The sequence below is a fragment of the Mixophyes fleayi genome, chromosome 4, assembly GCF_038048845.1.
Source record: "Mixophyes fleayi isolate aMixFle1 chromosome 4, aMixFle1.hap1, whole genome shotgun sequence".
NCBI classification, from domain to species: Eukaryota; Metazoa; Chordata; class Amphibia; order Anura; family Limnodynastidae; genus Mixophyes; species Mixophyes fleayi.
Genome location: NC_134405.1, coordinates 235801929 through 235817684, shown reverse-complemented (window position 1 = coordinate 235817684; position 15756 = coordinate 235801929). Strand labels below are relative to the sequence as shown.

Genomic DNA, 15756 nt, shown 5'->3' with positions numbered 1-15756 from the left:
TGTGTGTGTGTGTGTGTGTGTGTGTGTGTGTGTGTATGTGTGTGTGTGTGTGTTTGTGGAAAAAACTATTTTTTCAGAAAGGGCTCATCCAATTGACCTGAAATTTGGTATACTGACACTATTTGACAAAAAAATTATAATAGTGAAGTCAGTTAACTTCCATCATCCCCCCTTCCCCCCGTGGGAGGGGTTGTAAAGGCTAAATTTACGAGTTGAGGGCTCAAACTCATTTTCGTGAGGTAATTTTACCTCATGAACACACATGCTGTGTTAGTGTGTGTGTGGAAAAAAACTACCGGGTGACAGAGTGCTCAAGCTGCAGCGCCACCTGCTGGGAGGAGTTATATACTACACTGACCTACTAAATTCTTAGCATTATCTAATATATAAAAGCCTAGCGGCGTGTGTGTGTATGGCGATGAAGATGACAAGAACCTTTTTAACACCTTAAGTAGCTTGATTTGACTAGAATGCATGAGTATCATGCACGGGTTAACATATATATATATATATATATATATATATATATATATATATATTATATATATATATAAATTTAGCTGCAGATCCTTTAAATCCTGTAAATTGCAAGGTGGGGCCTCCATGTTTTTCCAGCACATCCCACAGATGCTCAATTGGATTGAGACCTGGGAAGTTTTGAGGCCAAGTCAACACCTTGAACTGTTTGTCATCTTCCTCAAACCATTCCTGAACAATTTTGCAGTGTGTTAGGGCACATTAACCTGCTGAAAGAGGCCCCTACTATCAGGGAATACTATTGCCATGAGTGTGCTTGGTCTGCAACAATGTTTAGGTAGGTGGTACGTGTCAAAGTAACATCCACATGAATGCCAGGACCCAAGGTTTCCCAGCAGAACATTGCCCAGAGCAGCACCCTGCCTCTGCCGGCTTGCCTTCCTCCCATAGTGCAGCCTGGTGCCATCTCTTTCCCAGGTAAACAACACACATGCACCTGACTATCCACATGATGCAAAAGAAAATGTGATTCATCAGAGGAGGCTACCTTCTTCCTTTGCTCCATGGTCCAGTTCTGGTACTCAAGTGCCCATTGTAGGTTCTTTTGGCGGTGGACAGTGGTCAACATGGACACTCTGATCGTTCTGTGGCTACACAACCCCATACGCAGCAAGCTGCGATGCACTGTTTGTTCTGACACCTTTCTATCATAGCCAGCATTAACTTTATCAGTAATTTGCACTACAGTAGCTCTTCAGTGGGATTGGACCAGACGGGCTAGCCTTCGCTCCCCACACACATCAATGAGCTTTGGGAGTCCATGATCCTGTTGCAGGTTCACTGGTTGTCCTTCCTTCCTTGACCACTTTTGGTAGGTACTAACCACTGAATGCTGGGAACACCCCGCAAGACCTGCCATTTTGGAGATGCTCTGACCCAGTCATCTAGTCATTACAATTTGGCCTTTGTCTCTAAGTCGCTTAGATCCTTATGCATGCCCATTTTCCCTGTTTCCAACACATCAAGGTGACTGTCCAATTGTTGTCTAATATATTCTGCCCCTGGACAGGTGCCGTTGTAACAAGATGTTGTGGCTGATCGGTGTGTGTGTATATGTCTGTTTTTGCTTATATGTAAGTCCCATAACTCTTGCACCCCATTTTCTACATTCTTTACATTTATTAATTCCAACTTGAGTCAGGTGAGCTCCAGGTGTCCCATGGCTGCAAGTGCTTGGGAAAGCCTTACCTTTAAAAGCTGTGTGCAGGTAAGCCTTAAGCCCAGATAAAATAGCATAGCATAGCATTTGATCATGTTAGGACTGGCCAGAATGGGAAGACTTTGGCGTCAGTTGGTCAGCTTAACATACATTGAACTAACATTCCCTGTTTTTAATATAGAACAGTACTTGGTATAGCATTAATTATGTGTTTGGAGAGTGCAGAGTATCCCTGTTTTCATATATATATATATATCTATATATATATATATATCTATATATATATATATATATATATATATATAAAAATGTATAAAGCAGGTGATTTTTACTTAGTGCACCTTAGTGTAAATGATTGACATGAGGGGGCAGCATTCAACAGCTTCACAGTTAAGATGTTGGCTGCTTCTCCTCCTTGTTAATAGCCTGCATGCAATGTGAGGGCTCTGCAAGGAAAATAAAATCACAGAGAGTGACATTATTTCATTTATTCAGTGTTTTAGGTGCCCCATAACCCTTGGCACCTTCGGCAACCACCCAGTCAAGTAATTATTACTGGTAGAGAATGCTGGAGGGAGTTGCTTAACAACCATAGTAGAGGCTGTGTACGTGTTCAGTAAAATATTCACAAATGTTCAAAAAATTAAATCATACAATACCTTCTATGCTGGTTAAAATAGCAGATAAATGGCTGGAATCCGATTTCCATATTCCAATATTTTTCCCAACGCAGAACATTCTCAGAATTCTTCTGGTTCTCTCTTTCACAGGGAGGAATATACGAACACTGTTGGAATGAATTTTGGGAACAAATTATTAGTTTTTTTCCCCCAATACAGTAAATACACCATGTTTGTTTGTTTGTTTGTTTTGCATAGACAGTGTAAATAATACATTAAAATAGAAAATAATAGAAACATATAAATATCTAAATTAATTAATCTATTAATAGACTTCAGTTCGGCATTTTTAACAAATAAGGGGATTTCTAGCACATAGGGACAACATTTCAAATTGGAAGGCTGAAGCCTCAAGGTATCATAAGATTCTTACAGAAAGGGTGATAGATGTATGGAATAGTCTCTCAGCAGTTGAGGTGGCGACTCATACAGTAAAAGAATTCAATAAAGCACGGGACAAGACCCCTCCATTATGAAGGTTTTCTATTGCTGCTTATCACAGCAATAGAACATTTCTGTCACGCAGTTTAACAGCACAGGTCTTTGGCGACATTAGCCAGCAGCGGTAGAAGAAGTCTTGCTGCTCACCAAGCCAGTCTGTTGTGAATGAGACAGCTTACACAGACGCACTGGAACCGGAAGCCCGGATTTGAAATTCCAGGTCCAGATCCCCCACCCAAAAGTGTCTAAAGTTTCCTGGGGAAAAAGAAACAACTATATTTATTTTTAATAAAAAGAAAATTGATGTCCCCATCTGAACTCTTTGAGGACAGCGATAAATGGGTTAACGCCAGAGAAATCTGTGATTTGGGGTTAACCCTTTGCAAATTGTCTGAAGTGGCAACAGAGCCTTTCTCCTGCGAAAACAGCCATTGTCAAAGCAGCACAAGGCAGTATTGTTATTATATTCACTTTTAACACTTTACTTTTCAGATGTGATTTACTACATATTTGTGAAATAGCAGGATTGTATCTCAAAACATTATTATATATAAAACCCATTATTATATATAATGTCATCAGTTTAATTCATTCCATCTCACAATTACATTTACAGATAACTGAAAATGTTGGCAAACCATGTAAGTGCAGATAATTAATATTCTTGATAAGGAAGCCTTTTGGATCCATACTTAGGAAAGCATTGTATAATTCTGCACTTTATATGTTATTATCATATTTACTTGATCATAACTTATATATTATGATTAATTATTTTTCATTAATCTTTTCAGATGCTTTATAATTCAATAACCCATTAAATTGCTATGTACAATCAAGTTTGACAATCGCACTTCCCTGATTTCTTTTAGAGTTGGTAAAATGCTTTTTAATGTGTTATGCATTTGCATATGAATACAATGTAGATTTCAGAGAATAGAATTTGAGAACCTTAACATATTTTATATCCCTGAATATGACAAAAGGGATATTATGTATTGATTTTTACATAATATGTTTGAGTTATATAACTGTATGCTGATTGTTAAGTTTGCATCAAGGCCTTGGCAAATGAATAGTTTTGTATAAAATAAAAGCTATATATAAGCTTGCCTATCCTACCACATCCTGACCATCTTATCCATCACCTCCTCTTCCTTCGCCTGTCATCTCCATTTTCTCCCAGTTGGTCCTACTGTTTCTCACCTCCCCTCCCTCTAGTTTGTAAGCTCTAATGTACAGGGTCCTCTCTACCTATTGTCCCATGTCTGTCTACTGTCTGACTCCCTTGTACGTCCTGTCATGTATTAGCATTACTCACACTCATCTGTGCTACTTATGTGTATTACTTCTTCTATTTGTGATTTTCATACCTTATACGGTGCTACGGAATCTTTATAATAAAATATTTGTCTTTGAGAAGCTTATGTATGAAAAAGGACCAGAGAGGCTTCACAATTTGATTTGCAGAATTAATAAAGCCAGCCATTGAGCATGGTGATGATTCTGCTTATTCATTCAAGAACCACAACTTCGGAATGTATAGTTTATTGGATCCATTCAGTGGAACCTATAGTGGTCAGACATGAATATAGATTCCACTGTATGGGTCGAACGCATACTTCTTCTGTTTGTAAAGTGTTTGAGGGTAATTATTTTCTTAGAAACAAAGAGAAAATACATGTAGTGGCAGCGCTGATATATAAAATATCACAAATTTATTAAAACATATTGTAACAAAAGGAGGCATTTAGCTGGCAATATGCAGAGAAAGCAGGGAAGTAGAGTAAAACATTTGTGCAGTAATGCACCTAGATTGAATGTAAAGACCTATGTATGAAAAGCAATAGTTTAAATTTGGTTTAACTTACATGACTTGAAATCCTTCCTCTCAGCAAACAGACAGGGTGTGTCTGTTTGAATTACAGAGCCAGTGATGGGCGTTTCCTTTTAAAGAGAAGGTGGGTGTGTCACCTGTCCATCAAGCTAAGGCTGGGAGAGGAGTATCAGGTATAAAAGCTTGTTTATATCATTTGTGCACGGAGACCAATGCTGGGTGAGCTGGCTGGTCCTGAGAGAGAGCTGGACTATGTATAGCTAGTGTTTAGGGTCTCCATGATTGCTGTGCAAGTATACGGTGTCAAAACATTTACCATCCTGACAATAAAGCACCATAAAAAGGAAGAAGTTTTTCTCGTGTGCTTCTGCAGTAGCGGGCTCTTGCCACAATATATATAAAAAATATTATGATACACATAAAATTGTATATAGTATATCCGTGTGATCGAGCTGGATGCCTCAATGCCTAACAGAGCTCTGTAGGTATATATAAACATATATAGACACAGAAGCTTTCTTCCCTGACGGGAAGAAAGTGTGGTAAAACAATATTGCTTGGAGAGCAGTTCCTCCTATAGGTAAAAAGGGTTAAAGGCTGTGGATAACGAATATACGACCAATGAAGCTCACATGCTCCTGGCACATATAGTGCAGCTGAAAGTCTCGTACATCCACAATATACTGGTAAGGTACCTTGCAGGAACTCAAGTAGCACTCAGTTGTATAGAATTCTCCTGTGTCACTGTAAAGAGATTGAATGTCTCATTGAGATGTAATAGCTCTATTGTTCCATGGAGGCTAGGACTGAAAAAACACGTGTATACACGGAAGTCCAAAACAATGGGTGTGTCCAAGCTCGTCCACGTCACACCTGACGTGTTTTTCCGCCTACAGACTGGGCGGTTTCATCAGAGGTCCTTTGTTAGGCATTGAGGTGTTATAATATCCAGCTCGATCACACGGATATACTATATACAATTTTATGTGTATCATAATATTTATTATATATATGTTTTAATAAATTTGTGATATTTTATACATCAGCGCTGCCACTACATGTATTTTCTCTTTGTTTCTACTAGTTTGTGACGAGATCAGTACTCGTCACTAGTGGCTGGCTGCAGATGTATATACAATATGGTCATTTATGTATTATATCCTGCTACATATATTATATATGGTATAATATAATTATCCTGACCAGCGCTGGGTTTATATCTTTTGTTGTTTATATTGGAATTATTTTCTTAGGCCTGGAAGCCACAAGAGATTAAATAAATAGAAGATATCAAAAACAATTTAGCAGATGTCCTTTATGTATAAATCAAGGGAGACTCTTACCAAGTTCTGTTTATATTAATTAGCATAAAGGTGAATATGGGGGGTTTTCTTGCCGTTCTTTGACTCCACTTATGGGTTTTATGGAAGCCCATTTATATCACAGGACAATGTGAACATGTTTCCACCCAAGTTTCTGCCAGATGTTATCATGGTATTGATAATTTGTTATTCACTCTTTCAGTAATTTGATTGCTTCGTGTTGCCCTATACCTATATTCGTTGTGGGGTATTTCTATCAGTAATTTGAGTGCTTCCTGTTGCCCTATACATAGAATCCTTGTGGGATATTTTTGTTTCTGAAGACAGTGCTTTGTATCACCAAGGTTCTATTGTGTGCATTATAATGGCAACTTTGTCATTAACCTATAATCTGAGTTAAACAGCAATGAAATGTAATATATCATATGTACAAGATGAGCAGACCTTGTTGTAAAGGGGGTCAGACCGTACTGAAAAAAAGTATAACTGTTTTGCAGGGGGCAGGTTAATCTCCACTAATGATGTTTTATTTGCAATGGTAACATGTAAACATAATACATTTGTTCTAAATGCTTACTATTATTATTATTATTATTATTATTATTATTATTATTAAACTTTATACTATAGTGACAGACTACTTTTAACATCTTTCCTATGTGTTGGCTAAAAGAAGATTTCTATAGTTTATTTTATTTGGATTATATTAAACTAGACAAAAGTAGAGAATAAAGAATACCTGTCTAATAATTTTAACCATGATTATTATTACAGAAACATTTGAGCAGCTTCCACTTTTTGTATTTGTCTGAGAGGCATGTTGGTGTCAGTAGCTGAGAGGGGGTACTGGCACTGAATTGCTGTTTGGAGGCTTCTGGGGTACCTCTTTGGTAAGTTGGCTCTCAATTTAAAAACACATATGTATGGCCCAAATATATGGGACTCTCATTGTTTAGAGTAGGACCATCCTATTAGCAAAAGCGCCTTGGCGTGGCGGATGGCTTAAACATACATTTGCAAATGTGTGCAACAAAGACTTTTGCATTTTTATCTACAGTAGAAATGGCAGATCTGTTGCTGGCTATTCCAGTGTGCTGGGGGAAAAAATGTTGTGTGTAGTTTCCTTGCAGGATAACCCCACCCTTTCAAGCACCTGTTATGGCCTATAAATTGATTTGAGCAGCTTCCACTTTTTGTATTAGAAACAGTGTACTTTCAGAAGTAAATCACAAAATTTGTTTAGCTATTTCTCACATTTATCTAGAGGATCTATTATTATGCTTTATTTATAAGACATCACAAATGGTCAAAGCATTGTACAGAAGGCATACAACAAAAGAGTACATAGTTTGATAGGATAACACAATATAGACTTTGGAGCAATATAGCTATGAATAGCCTTATAGTGCAATGAGGTGCAAGGCATGGTACAACAGCTCACTATAGCTAGAAGGAGGCTGGAGAGGTGTGGGACTGAACAGGAGGCCAATCAGAGCACGCTGGACCTGTGCCCTGTGGGATTAGCAGTGCTAACAGGATGAGAAACACTGATTGAGGTAAGTGTCACGAGCCGCAGCGGTACTCACAGCCGCCGCGGCTCACTTCTGGCTCATCATGGCGTCCCGGCCGTCACCTTGACGACCGGAACGTCATTTCCTATTCCTGCCTGGCCGTCACCATGGCAACGTCCCGGCCGTCACCATGGCAACGGCCGGACGCCTCTACTATAGCGCTGCGTCCCGGCGGTAGGCGGGCGCATGCGCATGACAGGCAGCCTGTGGGCTGATTAATCTGAGGTCTGATTTACAGGCATTAGCCTGCATCTGTGTATTTCAGGGACAAGCCCTGATTGGCCCTGCTCTGTATGAGCAATTAGTCTGCTGCAGTGTATCCTACTCCTGATTGGTCTGTATTTGTATTTAAGGCAATGAGGACTGCTGCCTCATTGCCGGTTATAGTCTCTGTATCCAGTCTGCTGTACCTGCTGTCTGCCCTGTTCCTGTCTATTGGACCTGCTGTTGTTTACCCGTGTATGACCCTTGGCTTGGATTTGGACTTTGCTTGTGAATCTCGTGACCCTGACCTCTGGCTTGAATACCGACCTCCCTGTCTGCTCGTGACCCTTTTGACCTCAGCTTGTATACTGGTACTGTTGTCTGCTGCCGGCCCCTGACCTCTGCTTGGATTCCACTCCGCTTGCTTGGGTTCTCCCCAGCCGGTACACACTTCACGACCCTCTGTCAGTCTGCAGCCCAGTCTGTCCCCACCATCAGGGGCTCCAGTGAACACCTGACTGGCAGAGTAGATTCCGGGTTGTGTTGTGCCGGCTGGAGGGGTTCCTAACATTATAACCGGCCTAAAAACAGACGTTCTGGAGATGAATTTAAGATGGAAGGAAGTGGAACTTCACCGTCTCCGGCGCAAGCCCTAGCGGGTCATGTGGAATCCCTGTACCAAATGATCCAGGGATTGTCTGAGCATTTGTCCACTCAAGAAGAAGCGAAATCTTCAAAACCCACTCCGAGTTTCGTAAACTAAGATGAATTTGCCGGATCGATTCACCGGAAATAGATCCCTGTTCCGGAATTTCAGGGAGAGCTGCAAGCTTTATTTCCAGTTGAGACCCCGCTCCTCCGGTTCAGAGCAACAAAGAGTCGGGATTATCATTTCCCTCTGCTTGTCGCAGACCAGTCCTGCCATGCAGTCAGTAGATGCTTTCTTCGAGGCGTTGGGTCTACTGTATGACGACCCGGATCGAATGGCCTCCACTGAAGCTCATCTACGGGCCTTGAAACAAGGCCGGCGGTCGGCAGAGGAATACTGCGTGGAATTTCGTAGCTGGTCACCTGATAGTGGATGAAATGACCCTGCCTTACGCAGTCAGTTTCGTTTAGGCCTGTCAGAACAAATCAAAGACTCTTTGGTGCAATATCCGTCTCCTACCTCACTGGAGGATCTGATGCACCTCTCCATTAAAATTGACAGGAGAATTAAAGAGCGAAAAACTGAAAAAGAGGCATCTTCTCCTCCATCTGTTCTGATTCCTGTTTCCACGGTTGATGAGGAGCCTCTGCAATTAGGAGCATATCGTCTCTCTTCTGAGGAAAGAGACAGGAGATGATCGCAAGGTCTATGTCTCTACTGTGGCACAAAAGGCCACTTCTCTGTTTCCTGCCCAAATAAGTCGGGAAAAGACCATGCCTAGGGAATGAGGGGAAAGTTCACCTAGGTCTGCAAATTATCTCCCCGAAAAATGCCTAATTAATCCCTGCACAGCTCACCTTCAGTGCTCAATCTGTGGACCTGTCGGCCTTCATTGATAGCGGAGCTGCAGGCAACTTCCTTTATATCGGGTTTGCCCGCTCTGCCGGAATTCCGATGGTAAAACTCAAATCTGCTATTACTGTCTGTGGCTTAGATGGAAGTCCGTTGCCTGGTGGCAAGATTTCCTGGGAGAACCCGCCACTACAGTTGAAGATCGGAGCTCTCCATTCTGAATCAATCACCTTCTTCCTGATCGATTGTTCGTCGGTTCCCTTGATCCTGGGCCACCCATGGATCTCCCATCATAGCCCTGTCATGGACTGGATGAAAGGAGAGATTGTTCAGTGGAGTTCTTATTGCACACAGTCTTGCTTGTCACTGCTCTGCGTATGATTCAGTCTATTCCGGAGCAGCTTCCCTCACAATATCATGAATTCTGGGATGTGTTCTACAAGAAGGCTGCTGATACCTTACCACCGCACCGTGACTTTGACTGTGCCATCGAGCTTATTCCTGGTTCCAAGTTACCTAAGGGACGTCTGTATTCCCTCTCTCTTCCCAAGACCAAATCCATGCAGGAATACATCAATGAAAATTTGGAGAAAGGCTTTATCAGGCCATCTAAATCTCCCGTAGGAGCAGGATGCTTCTTTGTATCCAAAAAGGATGAAGGGCTAAGACCCTGTATAGATTACCGGGGATTGAATCTTATCACAATTAAGAACACCTATCCTCTCCCGCTCATTTCCGTATTATTTGATCAATTGAGAGGGGCTACTGTCTTCACAAAAATCGACCTTTGTGGAGCGTATAATCTCATCCGTATCAAGGAAGGAGATGAGTGGAAGACGGCATTCAATACGCACTCTGGCCACTACGTGTATCTGGTCATGCCGTTTGGCCTTAGCAATGCACCTGCAGTGTTCCAGGACTTGATCAATGAAGTTCTTCGGGAATTCCTTGGTTGTTTCGTGGTCGTCTATTTAGATGATATCCTCATCTATTCCAGATCTTTGGTCGCCCATCAGACTCACGTCAAACAAGTTCTACAAAAATTGCGAGAGAACCACCTTTATGCTAAGTTGGAAAAGTGTGAGTTCGAGGTGCAGAGGGTATCCTTTTTAGACTACGTAATCTCTTCTGAGGGATTCTCCATGGATCCAGCTAAGGTCCAGGCTATTTTGGATTGGGTGCAACCCAACAATCTTAAGGCGGTGCAGAGGTTCCTGGGCTTTTCCAATTATTATAGGAGATTCATTCACAACTTTGCTGACATTGTGGCTCCCATTGTCGCTCTGACCCGTAAAGGAATGGATTCAACTAATTGGCGGTCCCAAGCAGTAGCCTCATTCGAAAGTCTGAAAAAGGCCTTTGTCTCTGCTCAGGTCCTTAGACATCCGGATCCAGCTAGGACATTTGTTCTTGAGGTCGACGCCTCGGATATCGGTGCCGATGCCATCCTATCGCAGAAGGATCCTCATACTAATTGTCTGCACCCATGTGCTTATTTCTCCCGTCAGTTCTCTTCAGTGGAAGCCAACTATGATGTCGGTAATAGAGAACTTTTGGCAATCAAATGGGCCTTCGAGGAGTGGCAGCATTGGTTGGAGGGTGCTTCACATCAGATCTCTGTCATTACTGACCACAAGAACTTACAATATATACAGTCAGCCAAACGTTTGAATCCCAGACAGGCCCGGTGGACGCTATTCTTTACCCGGTTTAATTTCCTAATCACCTACCGACCAGGTTCCAAAAATGTCTGGGCAGATGCCCTGTCCAGAAGTTTCTCGGCACACCTCATTCCAGTCATGATCCCAGAGCCGATTATTCCTCCTTCTGTAATCCATGCCGGGTTAACCCAAGATCTGAGTATCACACTTCAGAGATTCCAGAAATTAGCCCCTGATACTACTCCGGAGCGACGTCTCTTTGTTCCAGTCCATCTAAGGAAGGCGGTTATTGCAGAGGCGCATAACAGTAGGGTTGCGGGATACCCTGGAATTTAAAAGACATTAGAAATCCTTTCCTGTACAGTCTGGTGGCCATCCATATCTGCTGACGTCAAGAGTCATGTCCTCTCATGTGAGGTTTGTGCCAGAAACAAAGTTCCTAGGATCCGCCCAGTAGGCCAGTTAGTTCCTTTGGCACCACCTGCAAAACCATGGACCCACTTGTCCATGGACTTTATAGTGGATCTACCACCTTCTGCAGGACACAATACCATTTGGGTCGTGGTAATCCGGTTCAGCAAGATGTCACATTTCGTTCCCTTAACCAGACTGCCTACTGCTCGGGATTTGGCCGTCTTATTTATTCAACATATTTTCTGGCTCCATGGACTCCCTACTGACATCGTTTCCGATCGGGGTTCTCAGTTCATAGCGCAATTCTGGAGATCTTTCTGTACCCTTCTCGGAATCAAGGTTAGTTTATCATCCTCATACCACCCTCAGTCAAATGGGCAAACCGAAAGGGTTAACCAGTCCTTAGAGAAGTTTTTAGGATGCTACACATCGGAGTTCCATGATAATTGGTCTTCCTTGTTACCCTGGGCGGAATTTTCCTGTAATAATTCCTGTCATTCATCTACTAAAACTTCTCAGTTTTTCTGCAATTATGGTTTTCACCCCAGATCTTACTCCTTGTATTCGCTCAACCCAGTTGGTGTCCAGGAGATCCGTTCCACTGCAAGGGATCTCAGAGTTATCTGGAGGAAAGTACAGGCATCTCTGAAACAAGCTTCATTTGTCGCAAAAAAAAAATCGGATCGTCACCGTACCATCTGCTCCTTCAAGTCGGGCCAGAGAGTGTGGCTGTCTACAAAAAACATTAAGCTCAGACAGCCTTGCAAAAAGTTGGGCCCTAAGTTCATCGGTCCGTTCCTTATCATCAAGCAGGTGAATCCTGTCGCATTTAGGTTAGGAATTCCGGGCTCATTGAGAATTCCCAACACATTTCACTGTTCTCTATTGAAGCCGGTATTATATCCTAGTCAAATCCAGTCTTCAAATTTGCCTGAGAGAAATTCAAACAGATCACCAAGATACGTTGTTCAAAAGATGTTGGATTCCAAAAAAGTGCAAGGTCAGGTGCACTTCCTAGTGCAGTGGAGGAATCGTAGGTTAGAAGAACGGTCTTGGATTCCACGGAGACAACTCCATGCTCCTAAACAGCTGAAGGAGTTCTTCAGGAAATTTCCAAAAAAACATGGCTGTCGGGGTTCCTTAACCCCTCCTCAAGGGGGGGTACTGTCACGAGCCGCGGCGGTACTCACAGCCGCCGAGGCTCGCTTCGGGCTCCCCCTGGCGTCCCGGCCGTCACCTTGACGACCGGGACGTCATTTCCTATTCCTGCCCGGCCGTCACCATGGCAACGGCCGGACGCCTCTACTATAGCGCTGCGTCCCGGCGGTAGGCGGGCGCATGCGCATGACAGGCAGCCTGTGGGCTGATTAATTTGAGGTCTAATTTACAGGCATTAGCCTGCATCTGTGTATTTCAGGGACAAGCCCTGATTGGCCCTGCTTTGTATGAGCAATTAGTCTGCAGCAGTGTATCCTACTCCTGATTGGTCTGTATTTGTATTTAAGGCAATGAGGTCTGCTGCCTCATTGCCGGTTATAGTCTCTGTATCCAGTCTGCTGTACCTGCTGTCTGCCCTGTTCCTGTCTATTGGACCTGCTGTTGTTTACCCGTGTATGACCCTTGGCTTGGATTTGGACTTTGCTTGTGAATCTCGTGACCCTGACCTCTGGCTTGAATACCGACCTCCCTGTCTGCTCGTGACCCTTTTGACCGCTTGTATACTGGTACTGTTGTCTGCTGCCGGCCCCTGACCTCTGCTTGGATTCCACTCCGCTTGCTTGGGTTCTCCCCAGCCGGTACACAATTCACGACCCTCTGTCAGTCTGCAGCCCAGTCTGTCCCCACCATCAGGGGCACCAGTGAACACCTGACTGGCAGAGTAGATTCCGGGTTGTGTTGTGCCGGCTGGAGGGGTTCCTAACAGTAAGATCATACTTACCAACTTTTATTTACCTCCACTCCAGGAGAACCATTTTGACCTCCCATCCTGCCCATTTTACTAGGAAGTGGGTAGGATGTAGAAGAATGGCCTGTTCACCCAGGACCCCTACCCAGAATTTTGGGGGTTTCCTAGATATTGCGGAAGAATCGGCAAATATGGGTTTTGTGTTTTGGATCCGGATTTTCGCGATGTTTTGGGTTCGGATTTGTTTCGCAAAACACCTGCCGAAAGGTTTTGGTTCGGATTTAAGGTTTTGGATTCGGATTTTTTTTGAAAAAAAACTAAAAAGTGTAAAAATCAAGTTTTTGGGCTTATTTTCACTCCTACGCTATTATTAACCTCAATAACATTCAATAACAATCATTTCCACTAATTTAAAGGCTATTCTGAACACCTAACACCTCACAATATTTTTTTTTTTTTAGTACAAAACGTTGCAACGAGGTATCTTTCTGGACTGCGTAGAGGAGTGTTCCCCACAATATAATTAAAAACCCATCAACTGGTCTGAATTACACCCAAAAATAGTTTCTGGACTGCGTAGAGTAGTGGGCACCACAATAAAATATATAGAAAACCTTCAACAGGTCTGAATTACACCCAAAAATAGTATCTGGACTGCGTAGAGGACTGGCCACTGGCCACCACAATATAATATATAGAAAACCTTCAACAGGTCTGCATTACACCCAAAAATAGTATCTGGACCGCGTAGAGTAGTGGGCACTGGCCACCACAATAAAAAATATATAGAAAACCTTCAACAGGTCTGAATTACACCCAAAAATAGTATCTGGACTGCGTAGAGGACTGGCCACTGGCCACCACAATATAATATATAGAAAACCTTCAACAGGTCTGCATTACACCCAAAAATAGTATCTGGACAACACAGAGTAGTGGGCACTGGGCACCACAATAAAATATATAGAGAAAACCTTCAACAGGTCTGAATTACACCCAAAAATAGTATCTGGACTGCGTAGAATAGTGGGCACTGGCCACCACAATAAAAAATATAGAGAAAACCTTCAACAGGTCTGAATTACACCCAAAAAGAGTATCTGGACTGCGTAGAGTAGTGGGCACTGGCCACCACAATAAAAAATATAGAGAAAACCTTCAACATGTCTGCATTACACCCAAAAATAGTATCTGGACTGCATAGAGTAGTGGGCACTGGGCACCACAATAAAATATATAGAGAAAACCTTCAACAGGTCTGCATTACACCCAAAAATAGTATCTGGACTGCGCAGAGTAGTGGGCACTGGCCACCACAATATAATATATGGAAAACCTTCAACAGGTCTGCATTGCACCCAAAAATAGTATCTGGACTGCGTAGAGGACTGGCCACTGGCCACCACAATATAATATATAGAAAACCTTCAACAGGTCTGCATTACACCCAAAAATAGTATCTGGACCGCGTAGAGTAGTGGGCACTGGCCACCAAAATAAAAAATATAGAGAAAACCTTCAACAGGTCTGAATTACACCCAAAAATAGTATCTGGACTGCGTAGAGGACTGGCCACTGGCCACCACAATATAATATATAGAAAACCTTCAACAGGTCTGAATTACACCCAAAAATAGTATCTGGACTGCGTAGAGTAGTGGGCACTGGGCACCACAATAAAAAATATAGAGAAAACCTTCAACAGGTCTGAATTACACCCAAAAAGAGTATCTGGACTGCGTAGAGTAGTGGGCACTGGGCACCACAATATAATATATAGAAAACCTTCAACAGGTCTGAATTACACCCAAAAATAGTATCTGGACTGCGTAGAATAGTGGGCACTGGCCACCACAATAAAAAATATAGAGAAAACCTTTAACAGGTCTGAATTACACCCAAAAAGAGTATCTGGACTGCGTAGAGTAGTGGGCACTGGCCACCACAATAAAAAATATAGAGAAAACCTTCAACAGGTCTGCATTACACCCAAAAATAGTATCTGGACTGCGTAGAGTAGTGGGCACTGGGCACCACAATAAAATATATAGAGAAAACCTTCAACAGGTTTGAATTACACCCAAAAATAGTATCTGGACTGCGTAGAGTAGTGGGCACTGGCCACCACAATAAAAAATATAGAGAAAACCTTCAACAGGTCTGAATTACACCCAAAAATAGTATCTGGACTGCGTAGAGGACTGGCCACTGGCCACCACAATATAATATATAGAAAACCTTCAACAGGTCTGCATTACACTGCACATACAGCTGCTCCTCCATCCTCTCCATCATATACATGTTGGAGTTTCAGCGTGTCAAAACCTCTTGTTTTTGATAATGACAGTGCATTTTGAATATTTTTTGATTTGCCCCACAACACTGAATGTACTTTATCTATGATACGCATCTATCTTTCTTGACTGCGTAGTGTGGTGGCCCCGGTACACAATTTGGTACCGAGGCCACAATATAATTAAAAAACCCTCCACGGGTCAGAATTCCACCAAAAAAGGGTATGGA

The 15756-nt window shown here is 42.5% G+C and overlaps 1 protein-coding gene across 1 annotated transcript in view; it reads right to left on the bottom strand.

Moving 5' to 3' along the window:
* Positions 1-15756, bottom strand: part of KCNMB4 (potassium calcium-activated channel subfamily M regulatory beta subunit 4) — an 81428-nt gene that overhangs the window by 43066 nt on the left and 22606 nt on the right. Inside the window, exon 2 of the mRNA XM_075205342.1 lies at positions 2356-2483. Coding sequence (XP_075061443.1) covers positions 2356-2483 — 128 coding nt within the window. The remainder of the gene's footprint in view (positions 1-2355; positions 2484-15756) is intronic.